The sequence below is a fragment of the Callospermophilus lateralis genome, chromosome 16, assembly GCF_048772815.1.
Source record: "Callospermophilus lateralis isolate mCalLat2 chromosome 16, mCalLat2.hap1, whole genome shotgun sequence".
NCBI lineage: Eukaryota > Metazoa > Chordata > Mammalia > Rodentia > Sciuridae > Callospermophilus > Callospermophilus lateralis.
The window spans coordinates 46,252,685-46,265,175 of NC_135320.1; the positions used below are offsets into that span (position 1 = coordinate 46,252,685).

The 12,491-nt window shown below is 32.6% G+C and overlaps 1 protein-coding gene across 1 annotated transcript in view; it reads right to left on the reverse strand.

Annotated features, from left to right (window-relative positions):
- Positions 1-12,491, reverse strand: part of Mmp16 (matrix metallopeptidase 16) — a 253,800-nt gene that overhangs the window by 116,535 nt on the left and 124,774 nt on the right. Inside the window, exon 3 of the mRNA XM_076836056.1 lies at positions 5,705-5,827. Coding sequence (XP_076692171.1) covers positions 5,705-5,827 — 123 coding nt within the window. The remainder of the gene's footprint in view (positions 1-5,704; positions 5,828-12,491) is intronic.

Below are 12,491 nucleotides of genomic sequence, written 5' to 3' on the forward strand. Positions count from 1 at the left end.
TAAATGTAGTAAGTAAATAGTAGCAAATGTTTTTTTTATAGTACTTATACATCAGGAAAGTTCCTAATATGTTTTAAATGTTAACTTTAAAATGAAATTTTCTTAACTCTCATTCTTGACTTTCTATATTCCTGTTAAAATACACTCAAGTATTTCTGTGACTTGTTCAATAAATTAAAAGGAACACTGATAAAAACTGGCATTTGTTATCCACAATATTTCAACCACTGTTCACAATTTATTATTTTTTCCATTACATTACTTGTTTTTCCCCAAGCCTTGTAAGGTAAGTATTGTTACAATTCTCACTTACATGTAGGGAAAAGGAGACTTAGATATAAGGAACTCAATTATGGCTTATTGGGTAGTGAGCTTCAGACTCAGGATTAAAACCCAGGTTTTTCTTACTTTAAAACAGGGTTCAGCCACATTCTGTCCTTATGTAGAACCTTAGAGTTTCCAGGGACAAACACCTAATTATTTCAATGTACACAACTGTTTGTGAGGCTATTGTCAGTACAGAAACCGAGCTAAAGTGAAATTATTATAATCAATTCTAAATATAACAGCTCTTATCCCTCCCTCCCTCCCTCCCTCCATTCTTCATTCCTTCCTTTCTTTCTTTAAAGGAAGATGTATGGTCAGTATCATAGGATTCAGAGATACTGAATAGGGTGCACTCTCAAGAGTCTGGAAATCAACCAAAAAGGCCACTTTCTGAAATGGAAATGATGAGTATAGATACACGGAATTATCTAAGCTTATGGACTTATCAATTCTTTCTTTTGAACGTGGTTGGAGTGTAAAATGAACTCCATTGTTTTCTATATAGATAACCAATAATCACAGTAATTTTCTAAATGAAGTAGCCCATCCTTTCCATCTGATCTAATAAATCTACCCTGGCATAAATGAATTTTGCTGATACGTGTAAGTCTGTTTTTCTAATCATTTGCTTGTGCTACTGGCCTATTTGTCTATCTTTGAGATTATGCCATATAATTAGTACTCTTAATTGGTACTGATTTGAAATAAGTCCTCATATCTACTATGTGAAAGCACCTTGATGCTTTCCTTGGCATTCACTCTTCCTCAAGATATTTTTGATTCAGTGTGTTCCATTATGCCCCAAAATGCTGGTGGAGTTTTGGTTTGGATGAAAATGCATTTGGGGAAAACCTAAACCTTCACCATATTTATTTTTTCTATCGAGAATAAAATATTCCTCTACATTCATTTTTTGGCCTTCTGTTACATCTTTTAATAAACATTCATAATTTTCTATATAAAAGGCTCAAAATGGTAGAGTTATTCTTTGATCTTATATTTTTGTATCTATGTTAAGTGCTACTCTTTTAAAGACTGCACACTGCATATGTATATATTGTCTATTTTGATTTATTACAAAGATAGCTACGCGCTTCCAGTGTTCTGCATTAAGATGTAAACTGCACACAAGTCATCACTCTCCAAAATGAATGCTTCTTCAATTTATCAGATACTTGAAGCCACAAAGCAAACTGGAGAAAGGGGTAAATGCATAAAATTGGAAATTTCCAATTGCAATAGCCCCCCAAATCAGGAAAAGGGTAGGACACTTGAATAGAAGCCTGGAGGAGCTTGAGAATTCAAAACACCCAGGGACAAAGTATAGAGGCTCCTCTACACACTCATGAGCTTTGCCTCTAGAGGCCCCATCTGGTTCGCAGTGAAGACCCTTCTAGTAAAGGGAGGAGGATGGCCAGGCTCCTCAAATACACACAGGGTACTGGGATGAATTTCCATAATGAAGCCTGCCTTCAAAGAAAATCATTTTTTCAGAGCCTTATCTGATCTAGGTGAAAGGCAATTAAACTAGGCAGCCACCTCTATCCTTTCTGTCCCACCAAAAGGAAGAGGGAAGGGGGCAAAGAGGGAACTTTTCTGAAGGTCAAAGCCCAGAGAGTCAGGCTCACTACAAAGAGATTTAATAATAAGATTACAGATTGCTTCTGAAAATTACAGAACCCTAAAGAAAGAACCAAAGAAGACCTTAGAAGATGGAAAGATCTACCTTGCTCTTGGATAGGCAGAATTAATATTATCAAAATGATCATACTACCAAAAGCACTACACAGATTTAATGCAATTCCCATCAAAATTGCAATGACATTCCTCATAGAAATAGAAAAAGCAATCATTAAATTCATCTGGAAAAATAAGAGACTCAGAATAGCAGGAAGAGTGAAGCAGGTGGCATCACTATGCCAGACCTTAAACTATCTTACAGAGCAATAGTAACAAAAATAGCATGGTATTGGCACCAAAACAGACTGGTGGACCAATGGTACAGAATAGAGGACACAGAGACTAACCCACAAAACTACAATTATCTTAGACAAAGGTGTCAATACCATGCATTGGAGAAAAGATAGCCCCTTCAACAAATGGTTCTGGGAAAACTGGAAATCCATATGCAACAAAATAAAATTAAACTCCTATCTCTCACCATGCTTAAAAGTCAACTCAAAATGGAACAAGGATTTAGGAATACAACCAGAGACCCTTCGTCTTAATAGAAGAAAAAAGTAGGCCCTAATCTCCATCATGTGGGATTTGGCCCTATCTTCCTTAATAAGACTCCTTTGGTGCAAGAATTAATATCAAGAATCAATAAATGGGATGGACTCAAACTAAAACATTTCTTCTCAGCAAAAGAAACAATCTTGTGAGGTGAATAGAGAGCCTACATCTTGGGAGCAAATCTTTACCCCTCACACATCAGATAGAGCACTAATCACTAGGGAATATAAAGAACTCAAAAAAATAGACACCAAAAAAACCAAATAACCCAATCAATAAATGGGCCAAGGACCAGAAGAGGCACTTCTCAGAGGATGATGTACAATCAATCAACAAATACATGAAAAAATGTTCATCATCATTAGCAATTAGAGAAATGCAAATCAAAATCACTCTAAGATTTCATCTCACTCCAGTCAGAATGGCAGCTATTATGCATACAAACAACAATAAGTGTTGGTGAAAATATGGGGAAAAAGGTACACTCATACACTGCTGGTGGGACTGAAAATTGATACAACCAATATGGAAAGCAGGATGGAGATTTCTTGGAAAATTGGGAATGGAACCACCATTTGACCCAACTGTCCCTCTCCTTGGTCTATACCCAAAGGACTTAAAAACAACATATTACAGGGACACAGCCACATCAATGTTTATAGCAGCACGATTCATAATAGTTAAATTATGGAACCAATTGGATGCCCTTCAATAGATGAATGAATAAAAAAAAGTGGCATATATACACAATGGAATATTACTCAGCAATAAAAGAGAATAACATTATGGCACTTGCAGGTAAATGGAATTAGAGAAGATAATGCTAAGTGAAGTTAGCCAATCCAAAAAATCAAATGCTGAATGCTTTCTTTGATATAATAAGGAGGCTGATTCATAGTGGAATATTGAGCAGGAGCATGGGAGGAATAGATGAACTCTAGATAGGGCAAAGGGGTTGGAATGGAAGGGAGGGGGCATGGGATAATTAATGATGGTGGAATATGAAGATCATTACTACGCAAAGTACATGTATGAAGACACAATTTGGTGTGAATATACTATGTATACAACCAGAGATATGAAAAATTGTGCTCTATATATGTAATAAGAATTGTAATGCATTCTGCTATCATACATAAATAAAAAATTTACATAAAAAGGAAAAAATTAGTAGAGACATTAAAGATAGAAAGACAAAAAGAGAATACCAAAGGAAATTCAGCTTCAGAAATATTAAAAACAGCCTAGCTCCTACACAGATAAACATAAAACATCACATAAAGGATTATTTACACTGTTTCTGTTGTTTAATACATTATACACAACTTTCAACAAAAAACTATAAGCTTGCTAAAAGGCAAATGAAAACATAATCTCAAGAGAGAAAATATGCATCAGAATAAAACTAAGATATAGCAGAAATTTTAGAATTATCAAATAACGTATTGAAAATAACATCAATATGATAAAGGATTCTAATGGTAGAAATAGACAACATAAAGAAAATATATAGGTAAGTAAGCAGGGTCAGACACTCTAAGAATCAAAAGAAAATGCTAGATATAAAATAATGTGCTCTCAACAATTAAAGAATTATTTTCATGGGATGGGCTTACTAGACTGAACATGGTCAAGAAAATAATCAGTTGAGCTTAAAGATATATGTCAATGGAAACTCCCCAATAGAAAAGCAAAGAAAAAATAATTAAAAACAGGGCAGAATATCTAAGAACTGTGAAATATAAGGCATATAATGAAAATACCAGGAGAGGAAAGAAAAGAACAGAAGTAATTCATTACTGAGACTGTCCTAAAATTAATTACAGAGACCAAATCACATATTCCCAAAACTCAGAGAACATGAAAAGCGATAAGTATTTTAAAAAAGGATAATCATTAAAAAAATCTTAATAATATGTTCTTAATGTTTTATGGAAATTCAGATTACAGATATGGTAGAACAAGTTTGTGAATTTTTAAAAAATCCTATAAACAAATTTCAATACTTGTAATACCAACTTTATGGGCTTGACCCAAAGCTGTTTTGTCTTTGATTTGTCTTACCTGCAGAAATACTTTCAACAATTTGCATAAAAGAATAATTCAGGGTCATGTTATTTGGGAAGACAGCATAGAAAATAAAGTAACATGAAAAGTGTTCCCAAAATAACCAAAGTAAATTCAAATGGCACATTCCAATTATACAGACAAAATGTAAATTGAATTTTAAATTTTATGTTTTAAGCACATGCATATGAGGAATTTTTTACACAAGGATTTTAACTATAAAGATCTCTAACCATATAATTTGATAGTGATGTTTCTTTACATTTCCTCTCCATTTTTCCTGCCCATTGCTTTAACAAATCATTTCTCTTTGTTTTGGTCTTGGCTAAAAGTCATTGTAGTAAGAGACCTCCCTGGTTTTCAAAGATGAACTGGATGACCCTGGTTTTCATTTCCTTTGCATCCAGTCCATACTTTTCATAAAGGTATCACATTGAAATAATTATGCATGTGAAATTATAATTTCACATGACTGTAAATTCCTGAGGACAAACAGGGTTCCCATGTTTTGCTATATCCCCAGGGCCTAGCACTGTTCTTTGTTCATACTGAAACTCAATAAGCAGTTGTTCAATGAACAGGTGAACAAAGATGAACTTCTCCACTAGCAGCAACGGTCACTCTCAGTTGGAAGGCACTTTACATCATTGAAAACAATGCAAAAGCAAGATCCCCTAGAGCCATTACCAAAAGGATAAAAAGCAAAATGGTTAAATTGATTCTAAAAGATTATTAATAGATTCAGAGACATTGTACTTAAATAGCAATTACTTAAATGTTTAATTACTTTTTAGATTATGTGTGTTTGTCAGATATTATAATATTTCTGAAAGTCCCTCAGAATACTGGCATTCATTCAAAACCTAAAAGATGGTATGCTAAAGAGAGCAAATGTTTCCAAGAAGGCCCATTCCATTCCCCAAATGGGCAATCTCTTCTCAATTGCAGTTTTAAATTCCTAACGATAACATCATATCACTATTGGTTAACATGTAGTTCATGCTCAGAAAATATCAAACAAAATGTAAGAAAAAAAAATCACAGTGAAAAGAAAATTCCTCTTCAGTTCTCATACCTGTAAGTGATGTGTTTGTGCTGCCACTTCTGTCCTGTTAATGCATATCGCTTTCGACGAATGTTAAATTTAGAGCTACCTCTTGTCTGGTCAGGTACACCACATCGCGGTTTCTTCATCCAGCTGCAAAAAGCATGGTATTTTGGTTACTTACCAGCAATCATGATTACTAATTTCAAAAGGGAATCGATTAAGAAGTTAATGTGAGATGGTGGTAATGAAAATGCAAACCATAAACTAAAGGGTTTAAACTAAATTATCCTTGCAATTGGAATAAATGTAACACATTTTTTGGGGAAAGATCAAAAATCACTAATTTACTACTTATATCTTTTAGATAATTTTCCTCTCTCTAATTCACTTTGAGCTAACTGTAGAATGAAGTAGAACCTGCTATTAAAAGTTGTGTAATATTGGCAATCAATCATTAGTCCATTGTGTCACTCTTAATATAATACTAAGGTATTCCCCAACTTTAATATCAATAATTTTTAAAATCTATTACATGATTTTAAAATTCCAGGAAATAATAGGTATATGTTCATCTATTCTAACTTAAATAGCAATGAATTTTTTTGTTCAAATGACATTTGCATTTCTTCAATTTTTCTTATCCACTTAGGATCATTGTTCTAATTTCCCAGTGGCAGTCATTTACTCTGAATCTTTAATAACAAATTCAATTCTTAAAAATATTTTTCCAAATATGAGGGCTAACATCACAAGAACAAGGTTGAACATTTGTATTTGAACATTAAATGCAGCTTTCAATTTGTTACTTTGAATACTTATTCAGAAATTGTAGTTTAGCTTATTTTCTATAGACTATTGAAATGTTTTCTATCTATTCTCAAGTCTTGTTTAAGGAGAAAGATTTTCAAGGCTTTGAGTAGTTTTCCCTTAGTGGCTTACAAAATGGTTTTCCTGTTCATTGACCCCTTTAATAACTACAAAGCCATTGCTGAATATTTATGGTAATATATAATTCACAAAGTGGAAATGAATCAGTTTTTGCTATATTTTGTCAGGTGCTTAACAATTTCTATACTTTTTACAGAAATTACTATCTAAAGGTGCTCATTTTGTAAAATGAATTAGTTTATTTGCTACTCGGATAAATCAGTTAACTTGCTTTTATAAACATAAGAATAGCTTCATGTACCAATGAAATAATGACTTGTACTTCTTAAGAAACTTGATAGTTTTTTTCTGCGTTTTTATTCTGACTCCAGTAACATAGAAATTGTAGTCACAGGATTTAAGAAATGCCATCCAAGTTTAAATGGATTATAGTTGCTTTGCAAAATCACTCTCTCCCAATCAAATGAGATGTCTTACAAATGGTAACTCTTGGGAGGCCATCCTGTTCTATGGTATTGAACTCTCCGGAGGTGAGAATGGATACCTTTTACTTTTACTAACTGTCTAGGACATTCACAAACCCACTGAGTTGGAGAGATATTTCACTTGGCTGGAAAACATTTAAGGCAGAGGATCTACACATTCCCAGTCTCTTGTGCAATGTCTAGCATATAAGAGATATTCAGTGAATATTCAATGCATAGATGAATAGGGACACTGTGATTTTTAAATTAAAAAATGGTCATTTTTAAGATCTAAATACAGATTTAATTAACAAATATTAAGCATTAATGATGTATCTATAATGATTTAAGTTACTCTTATATATGAATATTTCACCAATTATATTCTCAAAAAATATATAATTTTCTTAAGATCGGTACTTATACTTATTTATCTAACTGAAAGTACTAGGAAATAAATGAGATATAATTATAAAAGATGAATACATTTACTTAATGTGGGATATGGTGACAGCTAAGGATAATATTTAAATAAGTGCCTGGGAAGAGAAATAATTTTGAATAAAATTGACAAAATAAAATTAATTTTATCAAGATAAAGTACACTTTCAAATAGGGTATATTTTTAAAAATTACTTTAATATACATAATATTAAAAATGAAGACAATGATTTAAAATTTAATAATTTAAACTTTCATTTAAATTCATGCATATGATAGAGACTTTAGTTTTTTTCAGTGAAGTATGAACATCTTCCAAAGGACAGAATTTTTAGGACTAAATACTGAATTCCTATGCTAAAATATATTTCTGCTGAATTCCTAATGTATTTCTTAGGATTGTGCCCATAAAACTTTTATGTTTCCTGTGTTCTATTTCTTCATCCATTTACTTATTTCATCCTGCTTTATATTTTTGAGTTTTTACAACTTACTAAGATATGTGGAAGATGAAAGAATGGGTAAAAAAATGAACAAGGCAGGACTCCTTTCCTTGCTAAGATCCTAATTTATAGACAAGATGCATGACAAGAAATTAAAATAGTCAGCCCAACATATCTGTGGGTTCTATAACTGCAGTTTCAATAACTTCATTATTGAAAGTATTTGAAAAAACTTGCATCTATACAAACATGTACAGATTTTTTTGCCATTATACCATAAAAAAATAGTCTAACAACTACTTACATTGTACACACAATGTATTGTATTGGGTATTATAAGTAATCTAGGGATTATTTAAAGTATACAAGAAGATATGTGTAGGTTATGTGCAAAGGACTTGAGTATCTGCAGATTTTGGTATCTGCAGGGGTTCTAGAAGCAACTCCCCCAATGGATTCTAACCATGAGCTGGAATAAGTGCTCTCACATCTCCAGGTAGATTTCCTGATGGTGAACAGGAAATATTACACGCAATGAAAAGAAAAATCATAATCTTTCCACCCCAAATTTGAATCAATGTCATCTGAACCAATCAATGTCATCTGAACATCACTAATGCCCAGGCCAGATATTCAGGTATCATCCTCCACTATGCTCTCCTCACACACAATCAATCATAATGTTGTCTATTCTGCCTTCAAGTATCTCTTGAATCTCTCACTCTCATCACTGCCTTCCTTCTCACTGCTAGTGACATCTGTCTTCTTGCCTTTGTTTTCTGTGACCTCTATTTGGAATAACTTTTTTCTCCTTACTAACCCTAAGAACCTAAGCCATTCTTCATATTCATCTCACACAGGGACAGTTCACTACCCCAATGCCACAGATACTGCACTATGCATTCTGATTCGTATTTATCTGACTCTATCTTCAACTGACCTGTGAATGGAGGGAAGGAACCCAGCATGAGGACAGTGCTCAGTGAAATCTCCCATAAGCAACAGGAAGTAAATAAACTAAGTCTACATGTTTTTTTGAAGCTATTGATCTCTCCAATATCCTGCATGTTTCTTGAAAACATTATAACTCTTTCCAGCTCTGTATCTTCAAAAAATTCTTACTACATGGACATAACATGAACACTTTTATGCAAGTCATCTACTTCAAGATTTAGCTTTAAGTGCTAAAAATAAACAAAATATTATGAAAAAATAAATACAACAGTAGGCATAATCCAACATCAAGTAACAATGCAAAGAACTTTTTTTAAAAATGTTTTTAGATATACATGGACACAATATTTTTATTTTGTTATTTATTTATTTATTTATTTTTAAGCTATTTTAAAAAATATTTTGTTTATTTAGTTGTAGTTGTACCCAATACATTTGAACCCAGGGCCTCGCAAGTGCTAGACAAGCGCTCTGCCACTGAGCCACAACACCAGCTCGTAACAACGCAAAGAACTTTTAATGAAAGTTGGTCAAGTTGAGAATATTCTGTTAAATTCACCAGCATCTATACCCAATATTTGTAGCATATATCCACTTGTTAAATCCCATATATTCACATACATAAAAGAAGCAGGACTTAAAATGTGACATATATACATATATGTGTGTGTATCTATACACACACACACACACACACACACACACGTACGTACGTGTGTATATATTTATTTATCCATTACCAGCTGATAACTACCAAAATCTGACTGTCACGTTTTCTATGTTATTTTTAGACAGTGCTTATTTGTGAAAAGTGTCTTTGATCAAACACACTTAATTTTTTTGTGTGGCAATATATAGCTCATAAATGTGTGCTTCTTTACTGACTCACTAGAGGAATTTTAATTTAGTCTTCCAAAGCAAAGAAAAGAGGAAGGGACACTGGGGAGGAAAGTGTAAGCAATGAGAAAGGCATTTTGTAATATCAAGGTGTAAATAATGGTACAACCCCAATTTTCATAAATATCATGCTGATTTGCAATATTGACTATGGTTTCAAAACCCATGCACTTTTAACTATTGGACAGATCATTAATGTCATTTAAAATCATTTAAATTAACTCAAAAACAAAAAAAATCAGTGTTGTGAGAGGAGTGTAAAAGTTGAGAGCGGTGATTCTGATTACACTCTGGGTGTCATTCTGCTTCTGCAGACTCACTACGCCTGTGAAGTCAGTCAGATCATGGTTTCATTCTATGACTCAGTTTCCTCATCTATGTAGGGGAGATGATAATATTACCACCTTTACTGAGTTACTGTAAGGATCAAAGTAGTTAAATCATGTAAAACACTGAGAATAGTGTTGAACAGATAATAACTGCTATCATTACTTTATAATAATTATTGAGAATTTACAAATATTAGAAAGTAGACATTCTAATAGCAATACAAAAAACAGCAAGAGTAGCTGTATACAAAAACCAATGTGTTTCAGCTCACTTTAACCTGTAAGCTAATACATAGCATTTTATGTTAGGCAAAACAGGGATCTTACTGGTACTTTGATTATAGAGATGAGGACATCTACACTTTCCTGTTTTATGTAAGTAAAGTAGCCATAAGTGCTAAACACATTTGTACATTTGCAGTATATGTACAGATATATTGCATATGGAGTGTCTGTTAATTTCAATAAAACTTTTTCTTTTTTAATGAATTGGAGTTCCATGAAAATACTGAAGGCCATCCTAGCATGGCTACAGGAGGAGACTGGGAGTTGCAGTCCATGTACCTGGTGGCCCTGCAGTAGTGCTGCACTGAGTGCACTGGAAAGGCCACCATTGCAACTGGAATTGTACTACACAGCGGGTCAGTGTACATATCCTTTTCTTTACCAAGAGAAAAAAAATAACTTGCCAAATCATGTTTTGTTCTTTATCAATTACTACTCTAAGAAAAATAATAAAATAATAGGTTAGACATGTTTTCATCAGATTTCCCAAATTTTAATGAAAGGTAAGAATAATATCTTCTGCTTCTAGTTCTTCCTAGATGTTTCCAGAAATGCTTAAAGATTTGTTTTTAGTGCTTTATATATTCTTAAATTTTGTTCATATTCACGGAGTTAGGTCCAGAAGTCATGAGGCTTACAAAAGCAAATTCCCTTGAAGCTCAAAATGTTGATGACTGGCAGCTCATTCTGGTCCAGAGCTTCTTTTTTCTATCAGCTCATTAACTGCCTGCATGGACACACATGTGATTCACAAGGCTGAAAGTGCAAAGGTAAAGTCCTTGAACACCTGAGTACAGAAAAGAAGTGGATTAAGCTGTCCTGAGCCTCTCTGAGAACAAAAGTTCTTTCAATGTCTGCTCTTATTCTGCCTTCACCATTTACCCTTCAGAATGGAATCTAAGCTCTCTCTATTTAGCTGCCAGCCATGCTTCTGTAGCTACCAAAATGAGGATGGATCTATCTCATAATGTTTTAGTGTCTGAGTACCATTAATATATTCAGAAACAAAAAACGTTTTATTACTAAAGAACCCTTCATTTATGTCTAAATTCAAAGAAAAGATAGAGTATTAACTTGTTAGTTCTTTAGACAAAAGAATTGAAATCATGAAACACGTTGATAAGTTAAGTAAAAATATAATGGTTCATGTTATATCTTGTTATATAAATATCTCCATTATCAAATTAGAAGTTCAAAAAATCTTAATAGGTTTATAATAATTTTTTGAAAAAAGCTACTTATTCAGTGTTAATTTAGTTTCAATTAAGTATAATTTCTGGCCAGGGTTTGAATAAACTGAAGACTTATTCAGATTATATGATATATGAAAACACAGACACATATGCATGTATCTGTGGAAGAATCTCAAAAATATTTATCACTTTAAGAAATCTTTCATCAAGCATGATTCAGTATATACCACCACACATGTGAAAAAGAAACCAAAATTTAAAAATTACTATTAGCATTATAAAACATATCAAACTCATTTTTCCTTATTGTATTGTTATTTTTTTCTCTCTTTGCCAAAAATATATATTTTAATGCATAGTATGGCTTTCTCCATTCACTAAGGAATTTAAGTGAATTTGCTGACAAAGCTCAGTCAATGAACCCATAAATTAAAAGAAACATTGCAACATATAATGAATTCATTTTTGGTGGAGAATAGGTAATTATTAGCATCTTTCCAAAACATGTCCTAACTGACTTAAAAGAAATATAATATGCCATTTGAGATAATATCTCAAATGTTGCTTGAAACATTAAATGTGTTGCATGAAAAGAGTTCATCTCATCAAAATGATATAAGGTTTACCACAATTGTAATCATTACTTTTAATTACCCAAGAATTATAGAGTAAGTATACCACATGTCTGTCCGCCAAAGCAGCATGTCATTATTTAATTTTTAAACAAGTGATCTTGAAAAAGAATCTAAAATTAGATAAGTGTTTGTAGACTCTGAAAAGAAATTACTTTTAGAGTGAGAAATAATTTGGGATCTAAACTTGTAGTGTATCTTATGTAATAAGGCTCAGATAGAACATTCACACCTTATAATTTGAATATGTAAAATAATAGCATTCAATTTCAGTATATATTGTTACCA